Source organism: Nyctereutes procyonoides, unplaced genomic scaffold, assembly GCF_905146905.1.
Source record: "Nyctereutes procyonoides isolate TBG_1078 unplaced genomic scaffold, NYPRO_anot_genome, whole genome shotgun sequence".
Classification (NCBI taxonomy): Eukaryota; Metazoa; Chordata; class Mammalia; order Carnivora; family Canidae; genus Nyctereutes; species Nyctereutes procyonoides.
In genome coordinates, this window is record NW_026575146.1 from 64,743,903 (window position 1) to 64,760,992 (window position 17,090).

General features: G+C 50.0%; 1 protein-coding gene across 2 annotated transcripts in view; it reads right to left on the reverse strand.

Annotated features, from left to right (window-relative positions):
- The window catches only part of PHF2 (PHD finger protein 2), a 63,016-nt gene that overhangs the window by 31,729 nt on the left and 14,197 nt on the right, over positions 1-17,090 (reverse strand). For both annotated transcript variants that reach the window (XM_055309607.1, XM_055309608.1), the window contains exon 2: positions 2,408-2,493. In XM_055309607.1, the coding sequence (XP_055165582.1) occupies positions 2,408-2,493 (86 nt within the window). The remainder of the gene's footprint in view (positions 1-2,407; positions 2,494-17,090) is intronic.

Below are 17,090 nucleotides of genomic sequence, written 5' to 3' on the forward strand. Positions count from 1 at the left end.
GAGGAGGGCTGAGCCGTGAGGGTACAGCTGCCACCACAGGAGCATGAAGCCACATCGACCCTTGAGCCGCCCCTCCCCTGCCTCCGAGCCAGCTGCGGGGACTCCTTTCCAGGTTCCCGGGGACCCTCAGACCCCAAATCTGTGTGAATCAGGTGAACCCGTGAGCCCATCCTTGACGCAGTGTGCCCCCCACAAACCCACGTAGGGCCACCAGGGCAGACCACGGGCTCAGGGGTCCCCGGGGACATGGGGGCAGCGAGGATCCGCACCATGGAGCATCCGACTGGAGCAGATGCGGCCAACAGATCACTGTGTCACAGGCAGTGACATAGACCTGTTCAAGGGTGGAGTGACAGTCATGCGTACGCACATGGGTGGGAGTCCTAGTTCCTCCAGCTCGGCCACGACATGGCAAGCAGCCTCCACCCACAGCAGTGAAGCCCAGCTCACAGGATTCACAAAGCACACGCACACACATGCACACATATGTGAGCCCACACATGATCATAAATGTGCATACACACAATCGTGCACGCGTGTTCATGCACACACATCTACACACGTGCACATACATCATGTGTGCACACGCATGCACATACCTGTACACACATCATGTGCACACACTCATGTGCACACACAAATCACGTGTACACACTTGTGCACGCACTTGTACACATACATCCATGCACACACACTCATGCACACACAGCCAGGAAGGGCTGCTGGATCCCAGCAGACATGCCCTGGGGGTGGCTGGCTATACGATCCAGGAAGGGTCACCCGCACTTGGGTTTTAGCAGGAATACAGGGCAGCGGGGACCCCCCCCCCCCCGAGCACAGGGGCAGGGTCTCAGCAGGCACAGGGGGCCCCCCATGGGCAAGCTCGTGGTCAGGGAGGTGCTTCCAGGATGTGGAGATGTCGGAGAGGTCACGCCGTGTGTGAGCTCCAACACTCCCCTCTTGCACTTCATGCAAGAGTCCCCAGGACGCTCAGCTCTGTTGTGGGGTCAGGCGGGGTCTCCTAGCCCTATCCTGCTCCATCCCTGGCCTCACCACAGGGCTGTACCGGGCAACCCCAGCCCCCTGCCCAGCCTCCCACCCACCCCCCAGCCCTGAGCTTTCCCTGGGGCTCACGAGCTGTTAGGAGGCCCCTAACCCACAAGGTGACAGTCATTGCGTGGACCTGCTATAAGGCAGGGAGCACAGTCATGTCTGGGGAATTGCAGCAGGTACACCCTGAGCACCAGCACTGCCAGCTACTGGGGGTACGAGGGGAGGTTAGCAGCCTAGAAACCTGCTGGTTGTGTGCATCTGGCATTGCTTTATTGCGTGTGACCATGTCCCATGCCAGAGTCAATGCAGGCTGCGGTCCCCTAGTGACCCTGGCGCACAGGCCAGGCACAAAGGGAGGCCAAGAAGGAGAGGTGACATCCCCCCGCCTTGCCCAGCTTCCTGGGTGGCTGGGGCACAGCCCCCAACACTGCCTTAACCCACAGAATGGGGGTGCTGGCACCCCCCTTGACCCCTGCTGGATCCAGGACTCGCCCCACAGGAGCTATGGGGGTCCAGCCTCTGCCCTTGGGTGGACACCAGGTGGGATGGAGTGACAGGACTCCTGGTGGCCTGGAGCCAGCTGTGGCTACACACACACACACACACACACACACACACACACACACACATGCCTCCAGTCATCCAGGGCTCAGGATGGCAGGGCTGTGATCAGCACCCAGCCAGGGCCACCGTCCACACTGCACCTTTTATGAGCACCTACGTCCCTCAACCCAGGCCAGAAACCGGAGGCCACATTAACACCCCCATGCCATCTGTCTTGTCCCTAGGTCAGGTGTCCCCAAGGTACCTGCAGACCAGGGCACACCCCCTGCATGGCTCAGCCTCAGAATTCACCTCCTAGTGGGGACACAAGCTCCGGTGGAGCCACATTGGCTGAGCCTGTCCCCAAGGAGCTCACAGGATGCACCACAGCCCCACGGGACCAGCTGGCAGTTTGAGAAAGGGAATCTCCCAATAGGTGGTACCAGAGAAGGGACAGCAGACCCCCAACACAGGCCCTGTGTGGCAGCAGGCAGTGGGCAGAGCAGCCTCTGGACACCCCTGGCAGGCTGTCCCCATCTCCGATGGGCCTGGCCTGCAAATGCTGGTGCTTGAGGCCCCTACCCAGGCCTCTGAAAGTTGGTGGAGTCTCTCTCTGCACAGGCCAAGCAGCCTCAGCTGCACCCCTGGGCAGGAGCGACCAGGAGGGGCACGGTGACAAGTCCATGGGGGCAGCAAGCAAGGCCGGCAGTGGTCCCCAGGCACCAGGATGCAGCCACCTCGGGTATGTTGCCCAGCATACCAGGCCAGGGCCGGTGGGAGCTCAGGGGTAGCAGCATGGCCCAGTACTTACAGGTGGACTTCCCGTGGGTTTTCTCGCAGTTCGGGCAGTGGTATATGTCGATGTCTGGGGCCTCCTCCTCTTCCACTCCCACACAGCTGAAATGAAGGAAGCACAGATGTTGCTGTTGGTCAGCAACTGCTCGGGGTCTTCCCGACAGAACCCAGGGCGGCTCCCGCTCATCTCTCAGGAGGGCTGCGCAGTACCTGCACCAGGACAGTGGCCCACGGGATAGAAGGGGGCTCGAGGAGGAGGGAGGGCGGAGAGGCAGGGAAGGCCTTGCTGCACAAGACCCGGCTACATGGAGGGATGGGCCATCCCCCAGGCCTGCCTGCACGAGGGCCACCACATCCCATCAGCACAGAGCTGGGGGAGTCCCAGGGGGTCTGGTGGGCTGCCCCTACCACATCACCAGGGCAGCTTGGGGCTATGGATTGGGCCCCTCCTGCCATCTCAGGGGGTGGTACCATGGCACCAGGACAACTGGATACCAGAAGTTGAATCTCTACCTCACACCATATATAAAAATTAACTAAAAACAGATTAACAACCTAAATATAAGGCCTGGCACCACAAACGCTAAGAAGAGAACACAGGAGTACAACTTCATGACCCCTGGCTTTGGTCACAGACTCCCAGATAGGACACCAGAAACTTAAGCAACTAAGAAAAATCAAGCTGGATATCATCGAAATGTAAAAGCTTTTTGCACTAAAGGACACTAGGAAGAAAATGAAAAGACAAGACGGAGAACGAGAAACAGTATTTGAAATCACGTGTCTGACAAGGGTCCCGTGTCCGGAGCGCACACAGAGCTTCACAGCTCGACGACAGTGAGATGCACAACTCAGCTTTGACGTGGGCCAAGGAAGTGAACAGACACATTTCCCAGGATGAGCTACAAACGGCCAACAAGCTCATGAAAGACGCTCAACATTCTCAGTCGTGTGATGTCACTGGAACGCACATCCAAACCAAGAGAGGCCGCCCCACACCTGCTAGGGCAGCTCTGACTTTTACAAGAAAGAAACTCCAGGAAAACTGCCAGTGCAGCCACACTGTGGGAAACCTCTGCCAGTGAGAATATAAAAGCCAACCATTTCCACGGGATTGTCTGACGGCTCCTCACACACTTACAGACTCACCCTGTGACCAGGAGCCCTGCACCCCATAGAGCAGGGCCTCGACAAACCCGTGCATATAAGCATCCACAGCAACATCCGGCACAGTAACGAAAAGATGGAGGACAGATGGACAAAGCGACGTGGGCCGTCCACGCCACAGGGTCGTCCTCGGCCTTGACAGGGATCGGGCGCTGGCCCTGGCCCTGCTATGACACGGATGTGGCCTGTGACAGGAGCCAGACACACAAGGTCACAGACTGTAGGACCAGCTGGGGTGCCAGAGGCTGAGGAGCGGCCGCTGACTGGGCATAGCACTGATAAACTAGCCAGGGACCAAGGACCCGAAGGGGAAGGGTGGGGGGCAGGACCAGGGGCCCAGAAGGGGGTGAGGGGCAGGACCAGGGGTCTGAAAGAGGGTGAGGGGACAGGACCAGGGGCCCAAAGAGTGGGGTACACAGACACCTGCAGAGGCAGCACGTGTGGGTCACAGGCCTGGTTCCCAGCCGCAGGCTCCAGGGGCAGAACCACATCCACCCTGGGAGCAGCAAGGGCTGGGGCCGAGCAGACACATCTGCTCCCAGGTGGTCCCATGGGAGTTCCTTCCTGGTGTAGCGTCGCAGGGGTCGGAGCTCCCCGTGGGGGGACCGTGTCCTCTCCCTGGGGTCCCAGGCTCCCCTGGCCAGACACCCTACACCTTACTGCTCATGTGCCCTAAATCAACAGTTAAACTGCATGGCGGTTTTCCTATTACCGCCGTCAGACAGTGTTGATTTAACATAAACCACTTCTGTAATCCTGTTCTGACATTTTTTTATTTTTTAAGTTCCAGGAGGAACCTCAGAAAAAAATAAAAAAGGAAGCGACCCCTTTCAATTGCAGGGGGTAGGGGGGCACGGCCTGCCCTTAGAGGCTCAGGCTCGAGCTTGGTGGCAGTGGCTGATCTGTCCTAAGGGTCAGGGCTGGGGAGTGGCAGGGACCGGGCACACCTGCCCGCGCAGGGCCCACCATCTCCTGAGGCACAGCCGCATGTCCTGAGCTCTTCTCCTGGAACTGCACACCTACACACCTGTTCTAAGCCAAAGAGCAGGAACACACACGGGCTTGATGTGCAAGGTGGCTTACCTGCGATTACTTAAGAGAGCACAGCGAACCCCCCACCAGGACCTCAGACCCCTGCCTGCTCCTCTCTCTGAGCAGAAAGTCAGGCAGCCACTAAAACGCGGATTGTCCCCGTGTTTGAGTCTCACCAGTGAAGACCTGCACACACGGCCACCCCTAGGGCCCACTCCAGTTCCCAGATGGCATGTGTGTCTCCCTTCTCTCTCCCCTGTAGCTTCCTGAGCCCCCAGAATGGAATGTGTTTCCTTCTGTAAAAGCCAAAGCCCTACTTTTATGGCAGGCTCAAACGGCTACCTCATGCCTCTCCCTCACTCACCCCCTCCCATCTCTCCCAGGTCCTGGTAACCCGTGCAGAAGGCCTCCTGAGCTGTGCACCCTGCAGGGAGGCTGGACACCTGGCTCCGGCCAGCTGAGGGCCCCTGGGTGTCCTCCGGGGAGCCTGCTTAGAGGGGGGAAGCCAGGCTGGCAGGATGAAAGAGGGGCAGGTGGGGCAAGCAGATGCCATCATCACCACCATCCTCATCACCACCACATCATTACCATCACCACCCTCATCAGCATCATCACCACATCATCATCACCACCATCACCACCATCTTTACCAACATAACTATCGTCATTGTCACCCAAGAGCCCAAGTCACTCACACAGACTGAACTGGAACAACACACTCCTAAGGCTGCTTTCTTAAAATCTTACTCCTAAAACATTTAAAAGCACCAAGCCACACCTGCAAGTTTAGTTCTGCTAAGTGGTGCAGAGAAGTGAGGAGAACACACAAGGTCACCTCAGGGCTGCCTCTGGGCCCCAAGGGAAACGTGGCCCTTCTCACACTCCAAAGAGACACAGCGAACTGGGACACCTCCCAATGGCCCTCCCAGGGGCCCTGCCACCAGCCTTATGAAGGCAAAGATCCAAATAATTCCAAACGATGAAGACCTCCACCAGGAGTGAAAAAGACCATGTACCCAGCCCAGTGGCTGCTCCCTGTGTGGCTCTGGTGAACCTCACCCCAGGTGTGGACTGCACGTCAAGGGTATGCTCAACAGGAGGAAGACGGGGTTTGGCTGTGGAAAAAACACCGCCTGAGCAGTGATTTAAGTCATGCCTTTGAGTAGACACTTCACAGGAAAAATATTCATGGCTTTTAAACATGGAAAGAGACGCAACAGCACTTGCAGAAAGACGTGCCATCCACGTGCGAGAAGGTGCATCGGCTGCATGGCCCAGGGGGCTGCAGGGGGCTTGGTGGCATGACACATGGACAAACATCCCCATGTGTCCTCAGCAGAAACACGCCGGCACAGAAAGCTTTCATACCCTTGTCTGTGGCCCTCCTCCAAAACAGCCCAGGGACACAGGCGCAGGTGTGAACTGGGCACTAACAGCAGCAGCAACCAGATGTCCACCCATGGACAGCTCAGGGAAGTACCTTTAGTGCCAAGGAGTGCAGATTCTACCCTTGCTGACTCAGGACAATCACTGGGATGCACTGAATCTTCCACTGACATGCAGTGATCTCTAGAATACACCACTCAGCAAAGCGCATGAGTTGCAATGAGGGTATATGGTGCACACCTATGTTTTGTTGGGTATTGTTGGAAATGCGCAAACATGCTCCTCTGTGACCAGAATGTTCTGAGAAGACTCAGAAACCTGGCCCCAGGGACACCTGAGTATCTCAGAGGTTGAGCTCTGTCTTCGGCTCAGGGTGTGATCCCGGGGTCCTGGGATCGAGTCCCACATCAGGTTCCCCACAGGGAGCCTGCTTCTCCCACTGCCTGTGTCTGCCTCTTTCTGTGTCTCTCATGAATATATAAATAAGTAAAATCTTTACAAAGAAGAAAAGAAAAGAAACCTGGCCCCAGTGACCATCTCGAGGACTGGTGGTCTGCAGGGAGGGTCAGACTTATCATCACTGGAGACACAATTTTGACTGTTAAATGTTTTCCTATGTGTGCATATTATTACCCCCTTCAAAAATTTTAAAGAACTATAAACACAATAAACTGATTTGATTTAAAGCAAAGCTTTTGGAATTTTTTATATGTACAGCCTATTAAAAAATACTTTTCTGACTCTAAAAAATAAACCTGTAAAGAATGCAGGTCAAACAAGTGCTGATCCTTGCTCGTGGTGCACAGCCCACACTTTCTGAGCGTGGCTTTAAGTGGTCAAGGAGTCAACACTCCTGCGTTGTCAGAGGTGAAACGGACTCCCGGCAAACACCCGTCCTGTCCAGCCCCCTCATGTGTGCGATAAAGATGCTGAGGCCAAGCATGGATGCCAGGCCTACCCGGCCCACGGTCGCACCTTCTACAAATCATGGTTGGTGCCATTCCGGGGCCCCCGAGGGAGGAGGGAGGCATCCGAAGCGCTGGCACTCCACAAGTAGGCCCCCAGAGACCAATCACACCTCCCCACAGCAGGCAGGGACTGGAGGTCATCTAGTACGACACGCCAAACAGGCCCTGATGTGCGCAGGGACACAGCACAGCACCCCAGGGAGGCAGTGGGCAGGCGTGGGGACCGAGGGGCAGCCCCTATTCAGCCCTGCCAGGAGCAGAGACAAGAGTGTGGCAGCCCCAGGGCAGCACAGGCCCCCTGGCACCTCATACATAAGCGCTGAGCACCGTCAGATCCCCTGAGGTTTCACGACAATCTGGAAGTGCACATCTTTAGGTGAAATCTCCTGATTCTCACATGTCACAGCTAACAGAACTGTTTTCAAAAACCCTGGACAGGGCAGCCCCGGTGGCTCAGCAGTTTAGCGCCGCCTTCAGCCCAGGGCATGATCCTGGAGACCCAGGATCGAGTCCCACATCAGGCTCCCTGCATGGAGCCTGCTTCTGTCTCTGCCCACCCCCCACCCCCCCCACCCCGTGTCTCTCATGAATAAATAAATAAAATATTAAAAAAAACCCTATGAGGTATCTATTAAAAAAAAAAAAAACAGATGGACCAACATCAGGAGCCCAACAGCCATGCTGCTGGCAATTTGCCACCTCTGGCCCTCCTCCCCCAGCGAATCACCTGAGCAGCTGCATTCCCACCTCACCCACCTGAGGCTCCCTCCACTCCCTGGCCTCAGGGTGTTGAGATCCCACCAGTCTCAGAGGCCTTCAAGCATCCCCTCCAGGGCCGGGCCTCAGTGGTGACATCTGGGGGCAGCCCTCCTCCCAGCCAACACACCCTGCCTTCCGGCAGCCCAAGGAGCACCATAATATCTGTCCTCGGAGACTCTGGGCCTGGGGCCTCACTGGGACAGCCTGCAGAACCACCGGCACAGCCCAGGGCCTCAGAAACATCAAGATGACTGGGGCAGGGGAGGAGGCTGCCCTGGGCACTGCCGCTCTGGGCCTCCCTCAGCAGCCTTGTCCGTGAACTATAGCGAGAAAAGCTGCCCAACAGCCCCCTGGGAACAGCAGAGACAAAAAAAAAAAAAAAAAAAAAAACCCTCACAAACCAAAGTATCCAACGTCAGGGGAGCTGTTAGGTCAGAAACCACCTAATGGATCACTATGCACCCAAATGTTTACTGACAGGAACACATTTATACTGCAATAGGAGGAAAAGGCAACCAACTCACCCAGAAGGGGAGCAAACGTGTGCCTCTAGGTGGTGGCATATAAGGGGACAGTTTTCTTGTCTTTGAAGTGATTTTTTGCAACAAAAAAAACTTACAAAACATTACAAGGCATACAAGATAAAAATACAAGTCTAATGAGGCAGAGAAAGCATAAGAACCCAGGTATCACAGAGATCTCAGAATGATCAGATATTTAAATAACCAGGGTAAACATGCTGAGGGCTTTAACAGAAAAGGTGGACAGCATGTGAGAGCAATGGGTGTGTAAACAGAAAGAATGAAACAAGGAAATCCCAGCAATCAAAAACAGAGCAACAGAAAAATGCCTCAAGGGCTCATCACTAGACTGTCAAGGCCAACCTAAGAATCTGTGAGCTTGAGGGGGCGCCTGGGAAGCAGTCGGTGAAGAATCCAACTCTTGGTTTCAGTTCACGTCATGATCTCAGGGTCCTGAGATCGAACCCCGTGCCAGGGTCCACAATCAGCAGAGAGTCTGCTAGAGTCTCTCTCCCTCTGCCCCTTCCCCTGCTCATGCTCTTTCTCCCTCTCTCAAGTAAATAAATCTCTAAAAAAAAAAAACCTATGAGTTTGAAGATAGGTCAACAGAAACTTCCAAAACTGAAGAGCCAAGAGGGAAAAGGAAGAAAAACATGAACAGAATGTGCAGAGACTATGGGACAACTGTACAGGAATAACACATGTGTGCTGGCCAGGCCAGAAGAGACGAAAGAGAGAGGAAATGAGGACAGATCTGAAATCATAATGGCTGAGCATTTTCCAAAATTGGGTGACGGGCTTAAAACACAAATCCAGGAGGCTCAAAGAACACCGAGCAGGATAAATGCCAAACAAATGCCTCGGCATATCACACTCAAACTGCAGAAAATCAAACACAAAGATAAAATCTTGAAAATACAAAAATCCAGAGCAAAGAAAATACCTTATCTACAGAAAAAGCAAAGGTAAGAATTATAGCAAACTTCTCCTTAGAAACTATGCAAACAGGAAGAGTGGAATGAAACATTGATAGTGTTGAAAGAAAAAAAAAATACCAGCCTAGAATTTTGTATCCTGAAAAATTATCCTTCAAAAGTGAAAAAGAAACAGACTTTCTCAGACAAACAACTGAGGGAATTTGTCACAAGCAGGCCAGCCTTGCAAGAAATGTTAGAGAAATATCTTCAGAGAGAAGGAAAGAATATAGGTCACAAATTTCGATCTTCATAAAGAAAGGAAGAGTGTTTGAGAAGGCTTAAGTGATGAAAACATAAAATATTTTGTTTTTCTTATTTTTACTGATGTAACAGATAATAGTTTGCGTAAAACAAACTAGCAACAATGTATTGAATTATAGCTTAGAAATAAATGATAGGAAAACAGCACTTGTATGAGGACAGAGGAAGAATCTGGGAATGCAGTGAGGAGCTTGCACCGCCCTTAACAGGATATTTGCAAGTGGGCCTGCATTAGCCTTAAGTATATATATTGCAAATGTAATGGCAACTGCTAAAAAAGTTAAAAAAAGAAGTATCACTGGGCAGCCCCGGTGGCGGAGCGGTTTAGCGCCGCCTGCAGCCCGGGGCATGATCCTGAAGACCCGGGATCGAGTCCCACATCGGGCTTCCTGCGTGGGGCCTGCTTCTCCCTCTGCCTGTGTCTCTGCCTCTCTCTCTAGCTGTGTCTCTATGAATAAATAAATAAAAAAAATCTTAAAAAAAAAAAAAAAAAAAAAAAAAAAAAAAAAAAAAAAAAAAAAAGAAGTATCACTGATACACTAGAAGAAGAGGAAGAAATGAAATCCTGCAGAATGCTCATTTAAAACCAGAGAAGGCAGAAAAAGAGCAGAAGACAAAAACCAAAACAAAGAATAGGAGCAACAAATAGAAAACAGAAATAAACATATAGGTAATAATCCAGCATTATCAGTGGTCACTTTAAACTCCAGCAGTCTATAATACAAATTAAAAGACAGTCTCTAAGGTTGAGAAAAAAAGCAAGACTCTACCATACACTGTCTAGCAAAACCCTGTTTTAAATATAAATATACATAAACCAAAGCATGCTTTAAACATAAAAAATATAGACTATGGGATCCCTGGGTGGCGCAGCGGTTTGGCGCCTGCCTTTGGCCCAGGGCGCGATCCTGGAGACCCAGGATCGAATCCCACATCGGGCTCCCGGTGCATGGAGCCTGCTTCTCCCTCTGCCTGTGTCTCTGCCTCTCTCTCTCTCTCTCTCTCTCTCTGTGTGTGTGACTATCATAAATAAATAAAAAAAATTAAAAAATATATATATAGACTAAAAGTAAAGATACGACGTGGGGGAAAAGGAAGAAAAATTCTCTACTCTTTCTACTCAATTTTGCTGTGAACCTAAAACCCATTTTTTTTATAATAAAGGTCTGTTAAAAAATAAATAAAAATTTAAAAATTTAGGGATGTCAGGGTGGGTCAGTGGTTAGGCACCTGCCTTTGGCTCAGGTCGTGATCTCAGGATCCAGGATCAAGTCCCACATTGGACTCCTTGCGAGGAGCCTGCTTCTCCCTCTGCCTATGTCTCTGCCTCTCTCTCTCAGCCTGTGTCTTTCATGAATAAATAAATAAATCTTTAGAATAAATAAATAAATAATTTTTAACTGAGGAAAAAAGTAAAGGGATGAAAAAGTTATACTATGCTTATAACTAATCAAAAGAAGATCAAGTAACCATATTAATTTCAGATTAAGTAAACTTTGGAGCAAGAAAAATAACGGATAAAGAGGGGAAATAGATAATGATAAAGGGGTTAATTTTACTTAATGTGTATGCGCCTAATAACAGAGCATCAAACTACATGAGGCAACAATTAACAGAACTACAAGGAGAAACAGACGACACTACCATACTGGCAATTTCCACATCCTTTCCAACAACAGTTCAGCAGACAAAAATCAGTAAGGACGTAGCTGAACAACACTATCAATCAATTAGATCTAATTGATATTCATATAATACTTCATCCAACAAAAGCAAAATAAACATTCCTTTCAAGCTCACATAGAACATTCATCCAAGAAAGATCACATTCTGAGCCATAAAACACATCTTAACAAACTTAAAAGAAATCGTACAAAGGATATAGTCACAACCCAACAGAATTACACTAGAAATAAGTATCAGAAAGATATATGGAAAACCCTAAAACACCTGGAGATTAAATAACACACTTTTAAATAACACAGAAGCAAAAAAAGTTTGAGGAGAAAATTTAAAATATTTCTAACTGAATGGAAATGAAATACTTTTCAAGATTTGTGGGATGCGGGATCCCTGGGTGGCGCAGCGGTTTGGCGCCTGCCTTTGGCCCAGGGCGCGATCCTGGAGACCCGGGATCGAATACCACGTCGGGCTCCCGGCGCATGGAGCCTGCTTCTCCCTCTGCCTGTGTCTCTGCCTCTCTCTCTCTCTCTCTCTCTCTCTCTGTGACTATCATAAAATTATAAAAAAAAAAAATGTGATCAAGGGTGGCCCGGGTGGCTCAGCGGTTTAGCGTCCGGATTGAGTCCCACATTGGGCTCCCTGCATGGAGCCTGCTTCTCCCTCTGCCTCTGTCTCTGCCTCTCTGTGTGTGTGTGTCTCTCATGAATAAATAAATAAAATCTTTAAAAAAAAAAAAGATTTGTGGGATGCAGTGAAAGCAGTGGTTAGAGGGTGATTTATGGCATTGGATGTGTATGTTACAAAGGAACATCTAAAACCAGTCAGCAGCACTTTCACCTGAAGAAACTAGAAAAAGAAAAGAAAATCCAAAGTAAGCAAAACACATAATGAAAATTAGAGCAGAAATCAATGAAATTGAAAATACCACAAATAAATAGAGAAAAGTCAAGGAAAGCAAAAGATGATTCTCTGTCTGCATCCAAGTTAAGAGAAAAAGAGAGAAGACCTAAATTACTAATATCAGAAATGAGAGAGGGGCCATCACTACAGATACCACAGAAAGGATACTAAAGGAATTATTATGAACAACTATGCCCACACGTTTATTTTTTTAAAGATTTTACTTATTTAGTCATTAGAGACACACAGAGAGAGGCAGAGACATAGGCAGAGGGAGAAGCAGGCTCCCTGCAGGGAGCCTGATGTGGGACTCGATCCTAGGACCCCGGGATCATGCCCTGAGCCAAAGCCAGACACTCAACCACTGTGCCACCAGGTGCCCCTATGCCCACACATTTAATAATTTACAAGAAAAAATCTATTCCTTGGAAGGATTCAATCTACTAAAACTTACAGAAGGAGAAATAAATAATCTAATTAGTCTACATCTGTAAAGGAAATTGAATCAATAATCAACAACTTTCCAAAATGGAAAATACTAGGCCCAATGGGTTCAATGATGAATTTTACCAACATTTAGGAAAGATATTATACCAATTTTCTATAATCTCTTCCAGGAACTAAAAGTAGAGGAAATACTTCCTAACTCCTTCTATAAAGCCAGCATTACCTTAATGCAAAGCCAGATGAAGGTATTTATAAGATATTGCAGACCAACATCTCTCGTAAATAATAGAATCAAAAACAGGGCACCCCGGTGGCACAGCGGTTTAGCGCTCCCTGCAGCCCAGGGCGTGATCCTGGAGACCTGGGATAGAGTCCCAAGTCGGGCTTCCTGCATGGAGCCTGCTTCTCCCTCTGCCTGTGTTTCTGCCTCTCTCTCTCTCTCTCTCTCGCTCTGTATCTCTCATGAGTAAATAAAATAAAAAAACTTAAAAAAAAAGCAAAAACTCTTCTACAAAACATTAGCAAATCAAATTCAACAGTGTATAAAAAAAGTTATACACCATGACCACTAGTGATTGATCCCAGGTATGCAAGGCTGGTTCAGTACTCAAAAACCAATTAATGTAATCCACCACCACATAAACAGGGTAGAGAAAAAAAATATGACCATATCCATAGTGCAGAAAAAGTATCTGACAAAATCCAACTTTCCTTCATGATAAAAATTCACAGCAAACTAGAAACAGAGGGGAACGCCCTCTACTCCCTCCCTCTGTTCCAAAGAACAAAGCTCTACAAAACTTACAGCTAACACCATCCTTAAAATGAGAAACTAGATGTTTTTCCAGTAAAATCAGGAACAAGACAAGGATGTCCACTCTCACCCCTCCTATTTAACTCTGTACTGGGAGCCGTAGCTAATGAAATAAGATAAGAAAAGGGAATAAAAGATATGCAGATTGGGAAGGAAGAAATACAACTGCCTTTGTTTGCAGATGACGTGAGTGTCTATGCAGAAAATCCCAAGCTGGGACACCAGGGTGGCTCAGCGGTTGAGCATCTGCCTTTGGCTCAGGTTGTGACCTCATGGTCCTGCAATAGAGTCCTATATCAGGCTTCCCGCAGGGAGCCTGCTTCTCCCTCTGCCTCTGTCTCTGCCTCTATCTCTGTGTCTCTCATGAATAAATAAATAAAATCTTTAAAAAACTGAATGAAAAGAAAACCCCAAGCAAACAACAAAAGCTCCTGGAGCTTTAAGTGATCAGAGCAAGTTTGTAGGATACAAGGTTAATACACAAAAGTAAATTGCTTTTCTCATTCACCAGCAATGAACGTTGGAATGTGAAATTAAAAAACATATACCATTTACATTAACATTTTTTTAATTTAAATTCAATTTGCCAACATACAGTGTAACACCCCATGCTCATCCCATCAAGTGCACTCCTCAGTGCCGGTCACCCAGTTACCCCATCCCCATCCCCACCTCCCCTTCCACTACCTTTTGTTTCCCAGAATCAGGAGTCTCTCATGGTTTGTCTCCTTCTCTAATTCATTTACATTAACACTTAAAAATATGAAATACTTGGGATCCCTGGGTGGCGCAGCGGTTTAGCGCCTGCCTTTGGCCCAGGGCGCGATCCTGGAGACCTGGGATCGAATCCCACGTCGGGCTCCGGGTGCATGGAGCCTGCTTCTCCCTCTGCCTGTGTCTCTGCCTCTCTCTCTGTGTGTGTGTGTGACTATCAAAAATAAATAAAAATTAAAAAAAAATATGAAATACTTAGATATAAACCTAACAAAATATGTGCAAGATCTACATGAAGAAAACTACAAGACTCTGATGAGAGAAATCAAGGAACTAAATAAATAGAGCAGTGTTGTATGTTCATGGATAGGAGGACTCAACATTGTCAAGACATCAGCTTTTCCCAACTTCATCTGTAGATCCAAAGGGATCCCAATTAAAATTCCAATCAACTTATTTCATGGGTATCAACAAACTGATTCTGAGTTTATATGGAGAGATAAAGACCCAGAACAGCCAACACAACACAAGAGTAAAAAATCAAAGCCGGAGGACTGACCTTACCCAATTTCAAGACTTTCTAGACTGCTATGGTCATCAAGACTGTGGGGTTTGGAGGAGAGAGTAGACAAACAGATCCACAGAAAAGAACGGAGAGCCCAGAAATGGATTCCTGGAGATACAGTCAGCTTGCCTGTGACAGAGGAGCAAAGGCCATGCAATGGAGGAAGATGGTGCTGGCATATGTGGTATGGGCCAGACACCCACATATGTGTGCACATATGCACACACATATACACACATATTTACACATGTACACTGGATCATCCAGACACCCACACATGCATGCACATGCACACACACACACGCACACACACATATACATATACATATGCATACTGGATCAACCGGACATCCACATACACTTGCACACACATACCACACACAAAGAATGAGAACACAGATCTAATAGCTTTACAAAAATCAACTCAAAATTGATCCTAGACCTAAATATAAAATGCAAAATGATAAATCTCTAGAAGACACAGGAGAAAATCTGAGTGTCCTGGTGTCTTTTGAGGTATGATCACTAAAGACATGATCCGTGAAAGAAAAAAACTGGTATCCTGAGCTTGACTGAAATTTTTTTAAACTGCTCTGTGAAAGACGCTTTTAGGGGAATGAAAAAATAAGCCACAGACTAAGTGAAAATCTTGGCAAAACATGTATCTGGGTAAATGACTAGTATCCAAAATATACAACTCTTAAACACACAATAATAAGAAAACTAACATCTCAATTTAAAAATGGGCAAAGGATCCATAGACACCTCACTGGAGGAGACAAGCAGACAGCAAACAAGCGCATGAAAAGATGTTCCACGTCGCCGTCATCAGGGAAATGCAGATTAAAACAGGATCCCACTATTCGCCTGCTGGCCCGGCCGACGTCCAGGACACCAACAGCACCTGGTGTGCCCGGCAGGCTGCTGGGCACTTAGGTCGCCACCCCTGCTGCGGAAGACAGCTCGGCAGCTTCTCACAAGACCAAACATGCCAGGGGTGCCTGGGGGGCTCCACTGGTGAGGCCTCTGCCTTCGGCTCAGGTTGTGACCCCAGGGTCCAAGAGGGGGGGTCTGCTTCTCCCTCTGCCCCACCCCCACTCATGCTCACTTGCTCTTGCTCTCTCAACTAAATAAAATCATAAAAAAAAAAAAAAAAAAAAAAGCTAAACACGCTCTTGCCATTTGATCACCAGGCAAACCCTAGGTGTTGACCCAAACCGGCTAAAAATTTAACTGCACACAAAATCCCGCACTTGTGTGTTGATGCAGCTTTATTCGTAATTGCTGACACTCAGAAACATCGGAAACATCCTTCCATGGGTGCTGGACACATCAGCCGGGGTCTGTGAGCCCAGGGAGGGTGACTCGGCAGCGAAGGAGATGCGCCGCCAGCTGTGAGAAGCCACAGGGGCGCCTCGCCAAGGGGGGTGGCCAGTCTGCAAAGGCAGCATGGGCCCAGCCATACGGCCTTCCGGGACAAAGGACTATGGAGCCCGTGGGGCTGGGGACAGGGAGGGACAGAGAGGTGGGACACACAGGGTTTCTAGGCCATGCGCCTACTCTGTGTCACATCACTGCCCTTTTTCAAGGTGCACAGGGTCACAACACCCGCGTGAAGCCCCAGGGCGACCATGGGCATCAGTCACCAACAATGGCGCATCAGTCCTGGCTGGGCAGCTCGGACGGACAGCCGCACCCCCGCAAGGTGTCCACAACAGGTCGCGGGCAGGCCAGGGTCCATGGGGACCCTCTGCGCTGTGCTCTCCGTCTTCCTGGAATCCAAAACTGCTCTACAAATAAAGTCTATTTTCTCCATCAGACAGGAAACCTGCACAGGTGTCTGAGAGCCATGAGGGCTCCTGGCTGGACAAGTGCTGCCCCGACAGGAACCCCGAACGACGGGAACCCCGATAAAGCCTGTGGCAACAGCATCAGCACAGACACCGCCGCAGGCAGGTACTCTGGAGCAGGACACGCCACACCCACCGCCTGCGGGAGGCTGACCGCGGCTCAGTGGCACGACCTCATGGCCACCCACCCGGGGTTCCTGACACCACGGGTGAGCCGGGGCTCCCGGCCTTCAGCCTCCCACCATACCACTTGGTCTGATCCCCAGACCACCCCTGCCTTCTCCCACCTCGGGGGTCAGCTCATCTCGAGTCCTCCCCCTGGGGCTCCAAGCACCCCCCATCTGTTCCCCGGGTCAGGGCTGGGGAGTCCCTCCAATCAGTAGAAATGTCCCCTTGGCCAGCGGGTATCCAGGTGGACCGTGGGCAGCCAGGCCACATCCTGGGATCCCGTGCATGCCGACCGGCCCACCCTGAACCCAGCCATGTGTCGCTCGGGTGACTCATGCTGGGCGGAGAAGGAAGCCTTCCCCGCCCTCGGCTGGCCTCCGGGGGACTGGCCTGGGCCTCCCGAGGGGCCTGCGTGTGGGCCTGGCTCGGGCCCCCAACTTTGAGCCATGCAGGTAAGGGCAGGTGGACAAAAGTGCAGGGTCTGACA